The sequence below is a fragment of the Myiozetetes cayanensis genome, unplaced genomic scaffold (genome assembly GCF_022539395.1).
Source record: "Myiozetetes cayanensis isolate MyiCay16 unplaced genomic scaffold, myiCay2020 scf14, whole genome shotgun sequence".
NCBI classification, from domain to species: Eukaryota; Metazoa; Chordata; class Aves; order Passeriformes; family Tyrannidae; genus Myiozetetes; species Myiozetetes cayanensis.
This window is the reverse complement of record NW_026087048.1, coordinates 12,455,942-12,466,706: the sequence shown is the minus strand read 5'-3', so window position 1 is coordinate 12,466,706 and position 10,765 is coordinate 12,455,942. Positions and strand designations below refer to the sequence as shown.

General features: G+C 42.1%; 1 protein-coding gene across 1 annotated transcript; it reads right to left on the bottom strand.

The window, feature by feature from the left end:
* Positions 1–460: 460 nt before the first annotated feature.
* BCL2A1 (BCL2 related protein A1) lies at positions 461–7,927 on the bottom strand. Its single transcript, XM_050309612.1, has 4 exons — positions 7,838–7,927; positions 5,466–5,556; positions 2,747–3,129; positions 461–1,279 (listed from the first exon to the last, which is right to left on the bottom strand). The coding sequence occupies exons 1-4, from the start codon at positions 7,925–7,927 to the stop codon at positions 1,175–1,177; spliced, it is 669 nt and encodes a 222-aa protein (XP_050165569.1). The 3' UTR covers positions 461–1,174.
* Positions 7,928–10,765: the final 2,838 nt, after the last annotated feature.

Here is a 10,765-nt window from a genome sequence, read left to right as displayed (position 1 = left end):
AGACCCAGCCTTAGTACCCTGATGTAGGAGAGTCACTACAGCTGAAGAAAACCCTTCTAGAATGAATTCTTGAAGAACTGGTGTTTCACCTTTGAAAACAAGTGGACTTATAGTCAAAACAGTAATTGCCCCGGTCTGTAAAAGCCAGGAAGTCTCTTACATACTACTTTGAATTTGTGGAGTTTTGCAACATAAAACAATAATTACTGTCATCAGAGCTGATCCAATTAATTTATTTTGCCACGAGATGTCTGTTTCTTATACAGGCTACCAGAAGTAAACCAGAAAATTAAAGCCTTGACAACCATGAATGTCAGGTCAAACGCACATACTACGGGATTTTCCAGTAACATTGTGATAGCTTTTCTAACAGTTATCTTACTCAGGTAAAAAATGAGGCAAATACTAAGGCTTTAAAATTCATATTTTAATATATTTTTTAAAAAATAATAGTGTATGTACATGATTTTCTTGCCTTAAAAATATTTTATACTTGCCTATTTTTAAAAAAAGTTCAGCAAGATGATTACACCACACAGATATGAAAGAACATTCACTGTAGATATGAGCAATTAAAAAATACAGCACAGAAACACATACCATTGCAGTAACAGTAAGTGAGTGCACATTTTTAAGTTGCTAGCTTCCACAAATTGTTCTTCCCATAGAAATTGCTTAGTCTGTATCAGTGACTTCTAAGCACTTTTATACTGGAATTTGCATTCCTTGTATCTTCACAAAAATGTCCCCTTTTGCTTATACAAAGATTGCAATAAAATGCATTACAGTAGTATTTCATTTACAAAACAAATGACATAAAAACTTGTTTCTTAACCCATTGGATTGTATTTCACTAAAACAATGTTCTTTCATGGAGATTCAAGCGAGATTCCAAGAGCTGTCTGGATGTGGAAAATTATCTCAATCCTGCCTGGAAAGGTGGACTGGCATTGCTGCATGATGTTGTGTGGATTCCTCTTAGGAGGGATCTCATCTTCAGGTTTGGTAATTAGGATAGCATGTTAAACATTGTATTTAGTCAAAATAAATACAAATAAATTAAAAACAAATTATGGAAGGAAATTATTTTCTTATTGATATGTCTTGGAGGAAGGCTGAGAAGTGAAGCTTGTGGCAATACCTAGATTACACATAAGTGGCAGGTCCTTTTATTTCAGTAGTACTCTCTGAGCAAGGAAAAAACAGCTGTGAACAGGGCTGTAATTTTGGAGAAAGATAGTAGTGATCTTCTTTCAAACTTTGTTAGGAAGCCATTTTCCTGTGGAAAAGAAAAACCAGTTAGGGACAGCTTAAAAACACATAGGAAAACCCCACCACCCTGTGCTAGTGTCGGATTAACAGGGTGCTACAGCATTGTGGGTAGAGGGACAGCTTTTCACAGCTCAACCTCCAAAAGATGAATAAGGCTTTAAAAACTGTAGCTGAAAATAGCTGCACCTCGCTGAATGTTTGTTTTATCTCTAAGTCAAGACTGTGCCCTCCCTGTGTAAATAGAAAACTGACATGAACTCTATCACCTGAGCCCACATCTTCCAGGGAGATACAAGTACTATGTTTCTGATGTAGTAATATACTTAGAAATATCTTCCTTTAAGCCTCCTTATTCTACTATGATGAGCCCCCTATTATGACAGAATGTTGCCAGGAGTTGATACTTCTCTTAAATAAAATTGACTTTATTTGAAAGAGATGGAAAGAGAAGGCTGCTCAATAAATCTGGTGCACCGAGGGGTCCTGAGTCACTATCACTTCTTTTTTACAGCTATAGACAGAGAAGGATTTAAAACAAGTAGAAAGGAAAAAGGAAAAGCAAGACACTAGAAAATAAATCAGGGGGAAAAAATAATAGCAAATAGGAGATATGAGAGAAGTGGGATGAGAGGGGGTGGAAAGAGAAAGTGACATTTACATATAAGTAAAGGAAAAAAGTACCAAGGAAATAACTGACACATGTCATGGGTTTCCAGATTCCCCTAACTGCAAAAGAAAAAGGTATCGTTCTGATGGAACTCTGCAGAAGCAAAAGGGACCTTCCCTTCACTGGCAGAAGGTAATTTCAGCAGCTGGGCAAAATAATGCACTTATTGACAAGTGTTCTTCTCAGCACTAACCACTGATAGATGGAAGTTCTAGGAGTACTTCACTCCAAACAATAAAGATTTAACCCCAGTTATATTTAACTGGACCTTGGTTGTAAGTAACACTGATTTGGGGGATTAAATAATGGCTTTGTTGAAATCCACAGCAAAAGTACTGACTTGATTTGTGAGCATCACACCTGTGTACTCTTCCCTTAAACTGAACCCCAGTAATTTTTGACTGACTCCTCCATGGAAGCAAAATTGCCACACTGACTGACCTTAGGATGCCACTTAATTTTAGATTTAATATTGGGAATTTCTTATTATGCCTAGTTTAAAGTGCTTTGAGCAGAAAGCTGGACCAAATGATTTTCTAAGGTCCCTCCCAGCTTGAATTATGGTATGATCCTACGAAGAAAGATCAGAAAGTGCCTTTTAAAAAGGAAGTTTTGTTTTCACTTTGTTCTGTTTAAACCAGAAGTGAAGCTCTCACCGTAAGTCTCAATGAGACATTCCAGACATAAAATATTAAACCACCAAATGAAACCCTAAGTAAAATGTTTCTGACAGTGGGTATAAAAATATTTTTCCTTAGTTAAATGAAATCTCCTAATCAAGACGTCGGTGGAAAATGAGAAACTCACCCAGCCACCGTTCGCATCTATCCATTGGGCTTTGTGGTTTATGATGTACTCTGTGATGAAATAGGAGATCTGCTCCTTCTCCTCCGCTGTCAGCTGAACTCCGTGCTCCTGAAGCTTCTTAGTGAGAAGACCTCCAAATGTGAATATGGTCATAATTCGTCCCCAGTTAGTATTTCCATCAGCAAACTTTTCTTCCATGACACCATTGAAAATTCTCTTGGCAACTGCTACAGAGGTGATATCGATCCTGTCCAAGAGTGGTCCGAGAGCCTCCTCTGTTTGATCTTGCAGGGAAGATGCAATGCTCCGCAAGACGTGAGCAACCCTGGTTTGGGCTGGTCCGAGGTGTGATTCCTGGAGCACATATTGCAGATAATCCTGAGCTAAGTAATAAACGTAATAGAACTCAGCAGTTTCCATTCAATGGGAGATGCAGAGAGCAGTGCACAGCTCTTGATCAGGGTTGGTAATGAGCAGCCACAGGACATGCACACGACTTTTTGTTGTCGGCTTTTGATGGAATCTTTCTGCTTTTACCACAGAATTTCCTGTAAGAGGTATGACTTCATGGTGTGGGTTGGGGAATATGTCACAGAGGAAATGAAAGAAAAAGTATCTGCTCAAAGGGCATAAAGTATATCTTCTTGAGTGATTTACTATTTCTTTAAATAGTGTGATTCCACAGCTAAAATATATCAGATTTTACCAGAATCTTTAGTAGTATAAATTGGCATTTCTTAGAGACTTTTGCTTTGTACCACTAGCAGAGGTTAGGAGTTTGGCTTTTTAAAAATGCCTAAAAAATGCATGCTGTTGGACCATGCAGGCCCCCTCCAGCACCCCCATCTTCCCCCACTCCAATCTCCTCTCTGCCAGGGTTAAGGCTGCAATCTGTATTGCAGGTTTATGGGTTTTTTCTGGTCACAACCTTTTGAAGAAACTGGTAGACATTTCCAACAGGATTGAAGAATGGATAAACTTTCTTCATCACTCAGGGTGTTTTACATAACTGCAAAAAGTGGGAGTACAACAGTGGTACAGGGTTGGATGGACAAAGGGGAAAACCAGCTTTATAGCATTATCCTCTGTTCCAGACTTTCCCACACTCTCTCTGTGAGTGCTCTTCAAGGTCCTTCTTTGAAGATTTGAATGGGTAGCTTCAAAGATTTCTTTCCCCCATGGGGAGTTCTGCTGTAAAAGACATTATTAGTGTAAAAGACAATGCTAATGCAGTCAGCATGTTGGAACATGGGATGGAAAACATAGGGCCAAGCCAGTGATGTGTGAATCCACCTGAGTCCACCTGAATCTTTCAGGACAGGTAACAAAGAAGTATCATGATATCTACAATTGTTCTTAGATTCAAATTTTATGTCAAGCCATTATTTTTGGGAAAAGAGGCAGGCATAGCTAACCAGCTTTTTCCTTACAAACCTCTTTTCTGAGGCAACCTGATCTTGCTAAACAGTCAGTATGTGTCTGTAGAGAACCCCACCCCATTGCAAAGGCTTCAGAGCAGCAAGCAGTTTGAAGTTTGTCTGGAGACCCCTTTCTTTCTCCATCCCCTTTTCTTTATCCTTGTACTTCCTACCCACCTCTCATTCACTCTTCTTCCTTCTCTGAAAGCAAAAGGTACTTCCAGCCTCACACACGAGCAGCTTTACTTTTCCCCAGGGGTGGCTGTGAGCCTATTACCAGTTCTGGGCACTCCCTAATGCTCAGATCTATGGAAGAGGAGCAAAGCCACATGCCTGCCAGCCAGCACAGGGTTCCAGTCTCAGCTGTCAGGGGTATCCCTGGCACCAAATTACACTGGGGCAAAGTATATCTGGACTGTGATACAGCTCTGGTGTCAATACGTTGCTAACCCTAGATAGCCCCACAAAATGTGCTGCTGCTCTGACGTCAGTTTTTGCAGAAACTCATTGGGTAGGCCAGGGTAATTTCCGTTTCCTGATCAAGTTTTTTCTTCTATATGTGGTGATTCTGGCCGAGAATGACACAGTACAGTCTTCCATGCACAACGGGGTTTGAAACCTCAAGCTGTCACCAGCACAGCACAGCATCAGTCACTTCAGTGATGCAGGAAAATAGTTCCCTTACTTTCTCTTGGAAGCAAAGAAAGAGAAGGCTTGGTTCTGTGTTCACTTGTGGAAGAGAGTGGTTTTAGGAGGGCAGTGTGAGCTGGAAAATTCTCATGTTAGATATTACCTCCAGGGAAGGATGTGATGCCAGGACTGGGAACGGGCTGTGGATGGAAAGCTTGATCTCCACTTTTTCATGCACGCATGTTCTTACCAAAGCTCATTTTGAAAGTTCAGAGGTGTCCTCTATCCAGTACCTGCAGCTGCTGCTTTGGAAGAGCTGTTAGACTGACTTTGCCTTTGTTATGTTCAGTGATTTCAGCAAACTGCCAGCATTTTATGAGGAATGCAAACAAACAAATAAAAAAGAATGTGACAGTCCCTAACTCCTCCCAACTGGGCAGGAATTTCTGGGGCATTGCTCTACCCAGCCAGTTCCCCTCCTGTCAGATAGTTGCTGCAAACAGGGCTGAGACAGGTACTTGAGCAGACGTGACAAGAATCCTCTTTCTATACAGCACCGGTTTGTGATGTTACAGATCACTCCTGACTTTCTTAGTAATTGATTAATGAAAAGCTTTTTGTACTCTTTGAGAATGTAAGTAATAGCTGAATATGAGAACAGTGAACAATACCTACGGAGACCAGTTTTGTTTTCTTCACCGTCAGCAATGGCAGAACACAGGCAGAAGCAGGTATTTCTTCATTAGTGGAGCATTTAGAATTCTGAAGAGGTGATGAAATAAGACCATGAGTAATGTCACCATTATTGAAAGAAATCAGTGTTAATACCTTGGCAATTTTGGTGCAAATGCTGCTACTTAGAGCCTCTTGATCTATTAAAGTGCTGTGAGGTGAAGCTCAGGGCTCAGCTCCTGGATAGGGGGTGGCAGCTCTAAGCAGACATCTCTAACAGCCAGCTGTGACACTGGTGACCAGAGCTCAGGATGTAGCTGTTGAAAATGCCCCAGGTCTCTCTCCTTCAGTGTTAGACACATTTCCTTTTCAATAGCGTACAGCGGAGGGTGCAGTTCCAAGTGCTGGATGTTCAGTAGCAGTGACAGTTTGTATATTTATACACACAAAAAGTCAGACCAGAGTGTGCAGCCCCATGTCCCCAAGCAATAATGGTTAACTCTGAACACTCTAAGAAATCAGCTTTGGCAGTCTCTTGCCTGTATCATGCCACTCTAATGCTCTGATTTTCATTTTCTACATTGGGCAGAGCCTTCCTTTCTTCTACCAGGCTTTACTCATATTTTGTAGCTGTAAGTGAATACCTCTAATTTAATGAAACTCTACTTATCCTTCCTACCTGCTCTGTCTCCCCAGTACTGCACAGACTGCATTCTCAGACACTGCACTGCTCCTCTTTGCTGAATATGCTTTAAGTGTTAAGTGATAATAAAAGGCTTGAAATAGAAACCAGGTTGACATGGAAGCTCAAATGCAAACCCTCCCCTCATTACTTGGCAGTAGGAAGGGGCTTCAAATACTTTAATTTAAATCTGTGCCCGGTGGATTTGACTATACATCCTATCCTAACCTGAAAAAGGCTTATTTTTCCAGAACAGATGGGGACTGAGTTGACAGATCCTCATAAAATTGACTTGTGAGAGACGATGTTATCTCATCACGTTTGAGACAAAACCAAGCCAAAATGACAAAAGCTTTGTTGAACTATTCATGCTGCATCTGCCTTGCCAGAGTTGTTCCAGTTCCAGGTGATTGCGGGAACTGAGATCTTTGTCTGGAAGAACAGTCTGAGGCCTTGAGACAATTACTGCTGGTTTTATTTTCTTCTTTTCTTCCCTTTTTGATGTCCCAATAGGGGTGATTTTTGGGTTTTTTTTGTGCGGTGTTGGATGTCATTGCAGAAGAACGGTTCAGTTCAGGTGTAGCTTTCCAGCTGTCCTGCACAGCCCTGATATGAGACTTCGTGAGGCTTTGGTGGGGTTCATTTCCCGTGTGTTTTGCTGTAAACGGGACTAAGCCGGCAGCCCCGAGCCCCGGGCTCGCCGGTGCTCGCAGAGGCGCGGTAGCCCAGTGGAGTGCTGACATCTAGTCGCAGCCGGCTGCGCTGCAGCAGGGAGGGAGCAGCGCATCCCTGGAGCTCCCGAACGCCTTCAGTCCTGTGCTTCGGGGTTCTGTGTGCAGCAAAGAGCTAAAAGTACGGTAGGATTGGGACTCAGCCCGGTTAGTGATCTAAATTAATAAATGATATCGTGTTTCCAGGAGAAAGCCAACCGTGTCCTGGGCTGCACCCGAAGCAGTGTGGGCAGCAGATCGAGGCAGGGGATTCTCCCGCTCTGCTCCTCTCTGGTGAGACCCCACCTGCAGTGCTGCATCCAGCTCTGGCGTCCCCAGCACAGGAACCTTTTGGAGCAAGTTCAGAGGAGGGCACCCAATTGATTAAATGGATGGAGCACGTCTCCTGTGAGGAAGGGCTTAGAGAATTGGAATTGCTCAGCCTGGAAAAGAGTAGGCTTTGAGGTGACCTAATAGCGGCTTTCCAGTGCCTGAGGGGAGCCGACAAGAAAGATGGAGAGGGACTATTTACAAGGGCCTGGAGTGACAGGACAAGGGAGAATGGCTTCAAACTGAATGAGGGTAGGTTAGATTAGGTATTAGGAAAAATTCTTCCCTATGAGGGTGATGAGGTGCTGGAATAGGTTGCCCAGAGAAACTGTGGATGGCCCATCCCTACAAGTGTTCAAGGCCAAATTAAGTTGCTCTGAGCAACCTGATCTAATGGAAGGTGTCCCTGCCAATGGCAAGGGGGTTGGAACTGGATGATCTTTAAGGTCCCTTCCAACCCAGGCCATTCTGATTGTGAGTCTATGAATTCTGTCAGCTGAGAAGCACCAAAGCTCCTTAAACATAAGAATTTTTGGGAGCAGTTAATTTTAAAACCCTTCAGACCATCTCCTAATGTTTCTAGGACAGAAACAGGATCCTGGATCTCAAATTCTGTGCCAATTGAAATAGAGACTTTGACCCAGCTTACATCCTGTGTGTCAGAGATGCACTGAAGACAAACTCCAGGAAGAACGGGAGGATGCAGCTGGTTTTGCATCTTTTGGGCTAACTGAGACATTCTGGGACAATTGGAAAGCCAAACTGGTCCCCAACATACACTAAAGCAAGTTGCTACTCCAGCTTACTGTTGAACCGTGGCGCTGTCTAGAATGACTGAGGGCTGAGTATAATGGCATAAGGTCTGTCTGCTCCAAAAATATCACACAGCAAAGGCTGGGAGGATGGATCAAATGGAGATGCACACCATGGTTCTCCATTGCTCAAGCATGAGAATTCCCCTTGTGACTCCTCTGTAGCGCTCCAGAGACATGAGGGAACTGTAGGAATGGCCAGGTTTGGCTGTGTTACTCAGGCTTCAGCTGCTGCCTCGTCACTTCCCCTGGTAACTGATTCCAAGTCAGAACCTGTTTTCGTCTGGATCCCAGGTTCTGTCATCATTATGAGTCAAGGAGGCAGCCAAACACTCTGCTCCACTATGTATGTGTCACGTGTCATCATGTGCATGTGTGCAGACACATGTTCTACATTCTCATAAGCCTTTCCAAATGTTTATGTGGGATTAGGAGAATTTGAACAAATAGTCATAGTTGTCAGCAGTGAGCCACAGAAACATAAGGGTCCCTAGGCTTCCCAGACAATGGAGCATGAACAAGTAAAGTCTTGGTGGAATCTTAGCAAGATCTTGCAGATGCCAGCAGAAACACTGAAGTCAGCTTCCTGGCTGAAAGTACTTGCTCCCAGTAGGAGGGAAAAGAATCTGCTTGTGAGTATTCACAAAATAAGAAGTCAATAGCTTGTGCCTCAAAATGATAACCAAAACTTTGTGTGTCCCTTGCACCCACAAGTCAAGGGTGGTCTGGAGTGTTGGTTCATCCTCCTGTAGCAGGTGGAACATGAACAGTCACACAGTCCATTTGTGATTGATCTGCAGATTTGGTTCAGATATGTGTCTTCCAAAGACATAATGCTGCCAGGAGAGACAGGCATTCAACACCTAAGCCTGCTTTGAATGTGTTGATACTCAAAATGTGGTGAGGCAGCATTCCAGTGACATATCTGAGCCTTACTTAGCATATAGAGAGTCCCACTGGATGACAGTTCCAAAATATGAACAAGATTTAGGTAAAGACTTTCCACTGAGCATGCGATAAGATATAGGTGCCCAGTTCCTTTTGGTGCCTTCTGGAAAAAAAAGAGCAGCTATTCATTGAAGCTACTAACAGTTTAAAGTTAGACATGCTTTTAAATTCTTTGCTATTCGATTTTCCAATAGAAGCTTATGTGTATCATGTTTTTGAAATAAATCACTTTGAAATTCAAGCTCACTTTACCAGTTACAACTCACCTGGGTGCCTTGGAGCTTTCCTGTCCTCTTCATCAGCCCTCCCAGGAGCCTGCTTGCTTCCCTGCTTCTCCCTTTTGAATCAGCCCTGCATCTGCTCCTGTACTTCTCCCTTACTTAAGTCAAAGCTGCATCTGCTCCTGGTACTACGAGTAACCTTTGCCCTGGGTGAAGTGTTAGTAGTTCACAGATTAAACATCTTTCCTTTAGAAGATAAGGTATTCTTTTAATAAATCATTTCACCCCTCCTTTTTCCATATCCCCTCTGTTGATGACCCTGTGAAAAAAGTTTGTGGCAGCACTAGTATTTCTACTATAAATCCGTCTTCGTGGAGGTTCATAACTCATCTCTGTTTTACATGCAGGGTTCTAGTCTGGGGGCACATTTGTTTTTGTTCCCCTTTCAAATTGTTTTGAATTATTTTAAGTTATAAAAAAGACAAAAATACAAATGTACAGTGTATAGATGTTTGCCTCTTCTATAATCAATCCAGATCTTTGAATAGAAGTTATGATTAAGGAAATGAATGTGTAATGTTATTTCAGTAATTTTCATAAGCACAAAATAAATACTAATAATTAAAACACATTTCTGAACCCTAATTCAGCAGTTTTACTACAGTTTTATTACCTTCTCAAATGTGTGTTTGCATGAAAATTTTGTGGTGCTAGTGCTTACTGTTTGCAGCTTCTTTTTTTTTTAATAATTAAGAAAAAAGCCCTTCATGTAAAAAAAAGAGAAATAAAGAGACTACATTGCTGTTTGGTGGGACTTTTCTGAAGTCTAAAGGCAGTTGGTATGAAGCTCATTCCATCCACCTATAGCCTAAGAAACTGGGCTCCATATGGTAGAATAAAGTCTCCTGCATTATTCAACTGCAAAGAAGAACTTGTGAACCTAATATCCCAAATGACCCTTCTGGAGGTTTCTTCAGCCCTAACAGCATTTCTCATTCTCCTGATTTGCACCATTTCAGCAGACACTCGGCTGTTGGCACTGTGCAGTCTTTTCAAATGATTATGTGTAAATTGCTGCAAATTATAGCAAGAAATTAGCTGTAACTCCCATGGTATTTCCTTGTGTTTATTATAATTTTCTGATCCTCAGAAAAAGCATGCTGAGATGGCGTTTCTGTGCTCCTAGGAGAAGGCTGTGAGCAGAAATAGCGAACTAATCTGTCTCCCCAGGTACTTACACCGCATTCATCGCTGTGCTGTCTGAGCATGTAATACTGTCCCCTCAATCTTTTTAAGTGAAATGATGTCCTGTTAACTAAGTGTGAAGGAAGCTGATGCTACCATGACCAGTTATCCAAACCTGCTGCCAGTCTTGAACCAAAGCAGAAAGAAATTTGCTTTTGAGCTCATTTTTTAATGAAGGACTGCTTTTTTAATGATGCAGTGCTCTGTCCTTTGAATTGCATTTGTCCATCTTCATTGCCCTGGCTGTGTGCGGAGCCCACTTTCAGCGAGGGAATTAAGCATCTTAGTAATGATGCTGATACCAGGGCCTGCTCAGGCCCTAAAATGCTCTCTCTTTCAGAAAGCCCAATT

Bases quoted from the DNA above. Each gene is read 5' to 3' on its own strand.
- BCL2A1 (XM_050309612.1), bottom strand. From the start codon at position 7,927: ATGTCTCAGTTAGCCCAAAAGATGCAAAACCAGCTGCATCCTCCCGTT. The intron at 5,557-7,837 runs GTAAGCTGGGTC...TCACCTCTTCAG, and splicing joins GCATCTCTGACACACAGGAT to AATTCTAAATGCTCCACTAA. The intron at 3,130-5,465 runs GTATTGTTCACT...TTTATTACTTAG, and splicing joins AACAAAACTGGTCTCCGTAG to CTCAGGATTATCTGCAATAT.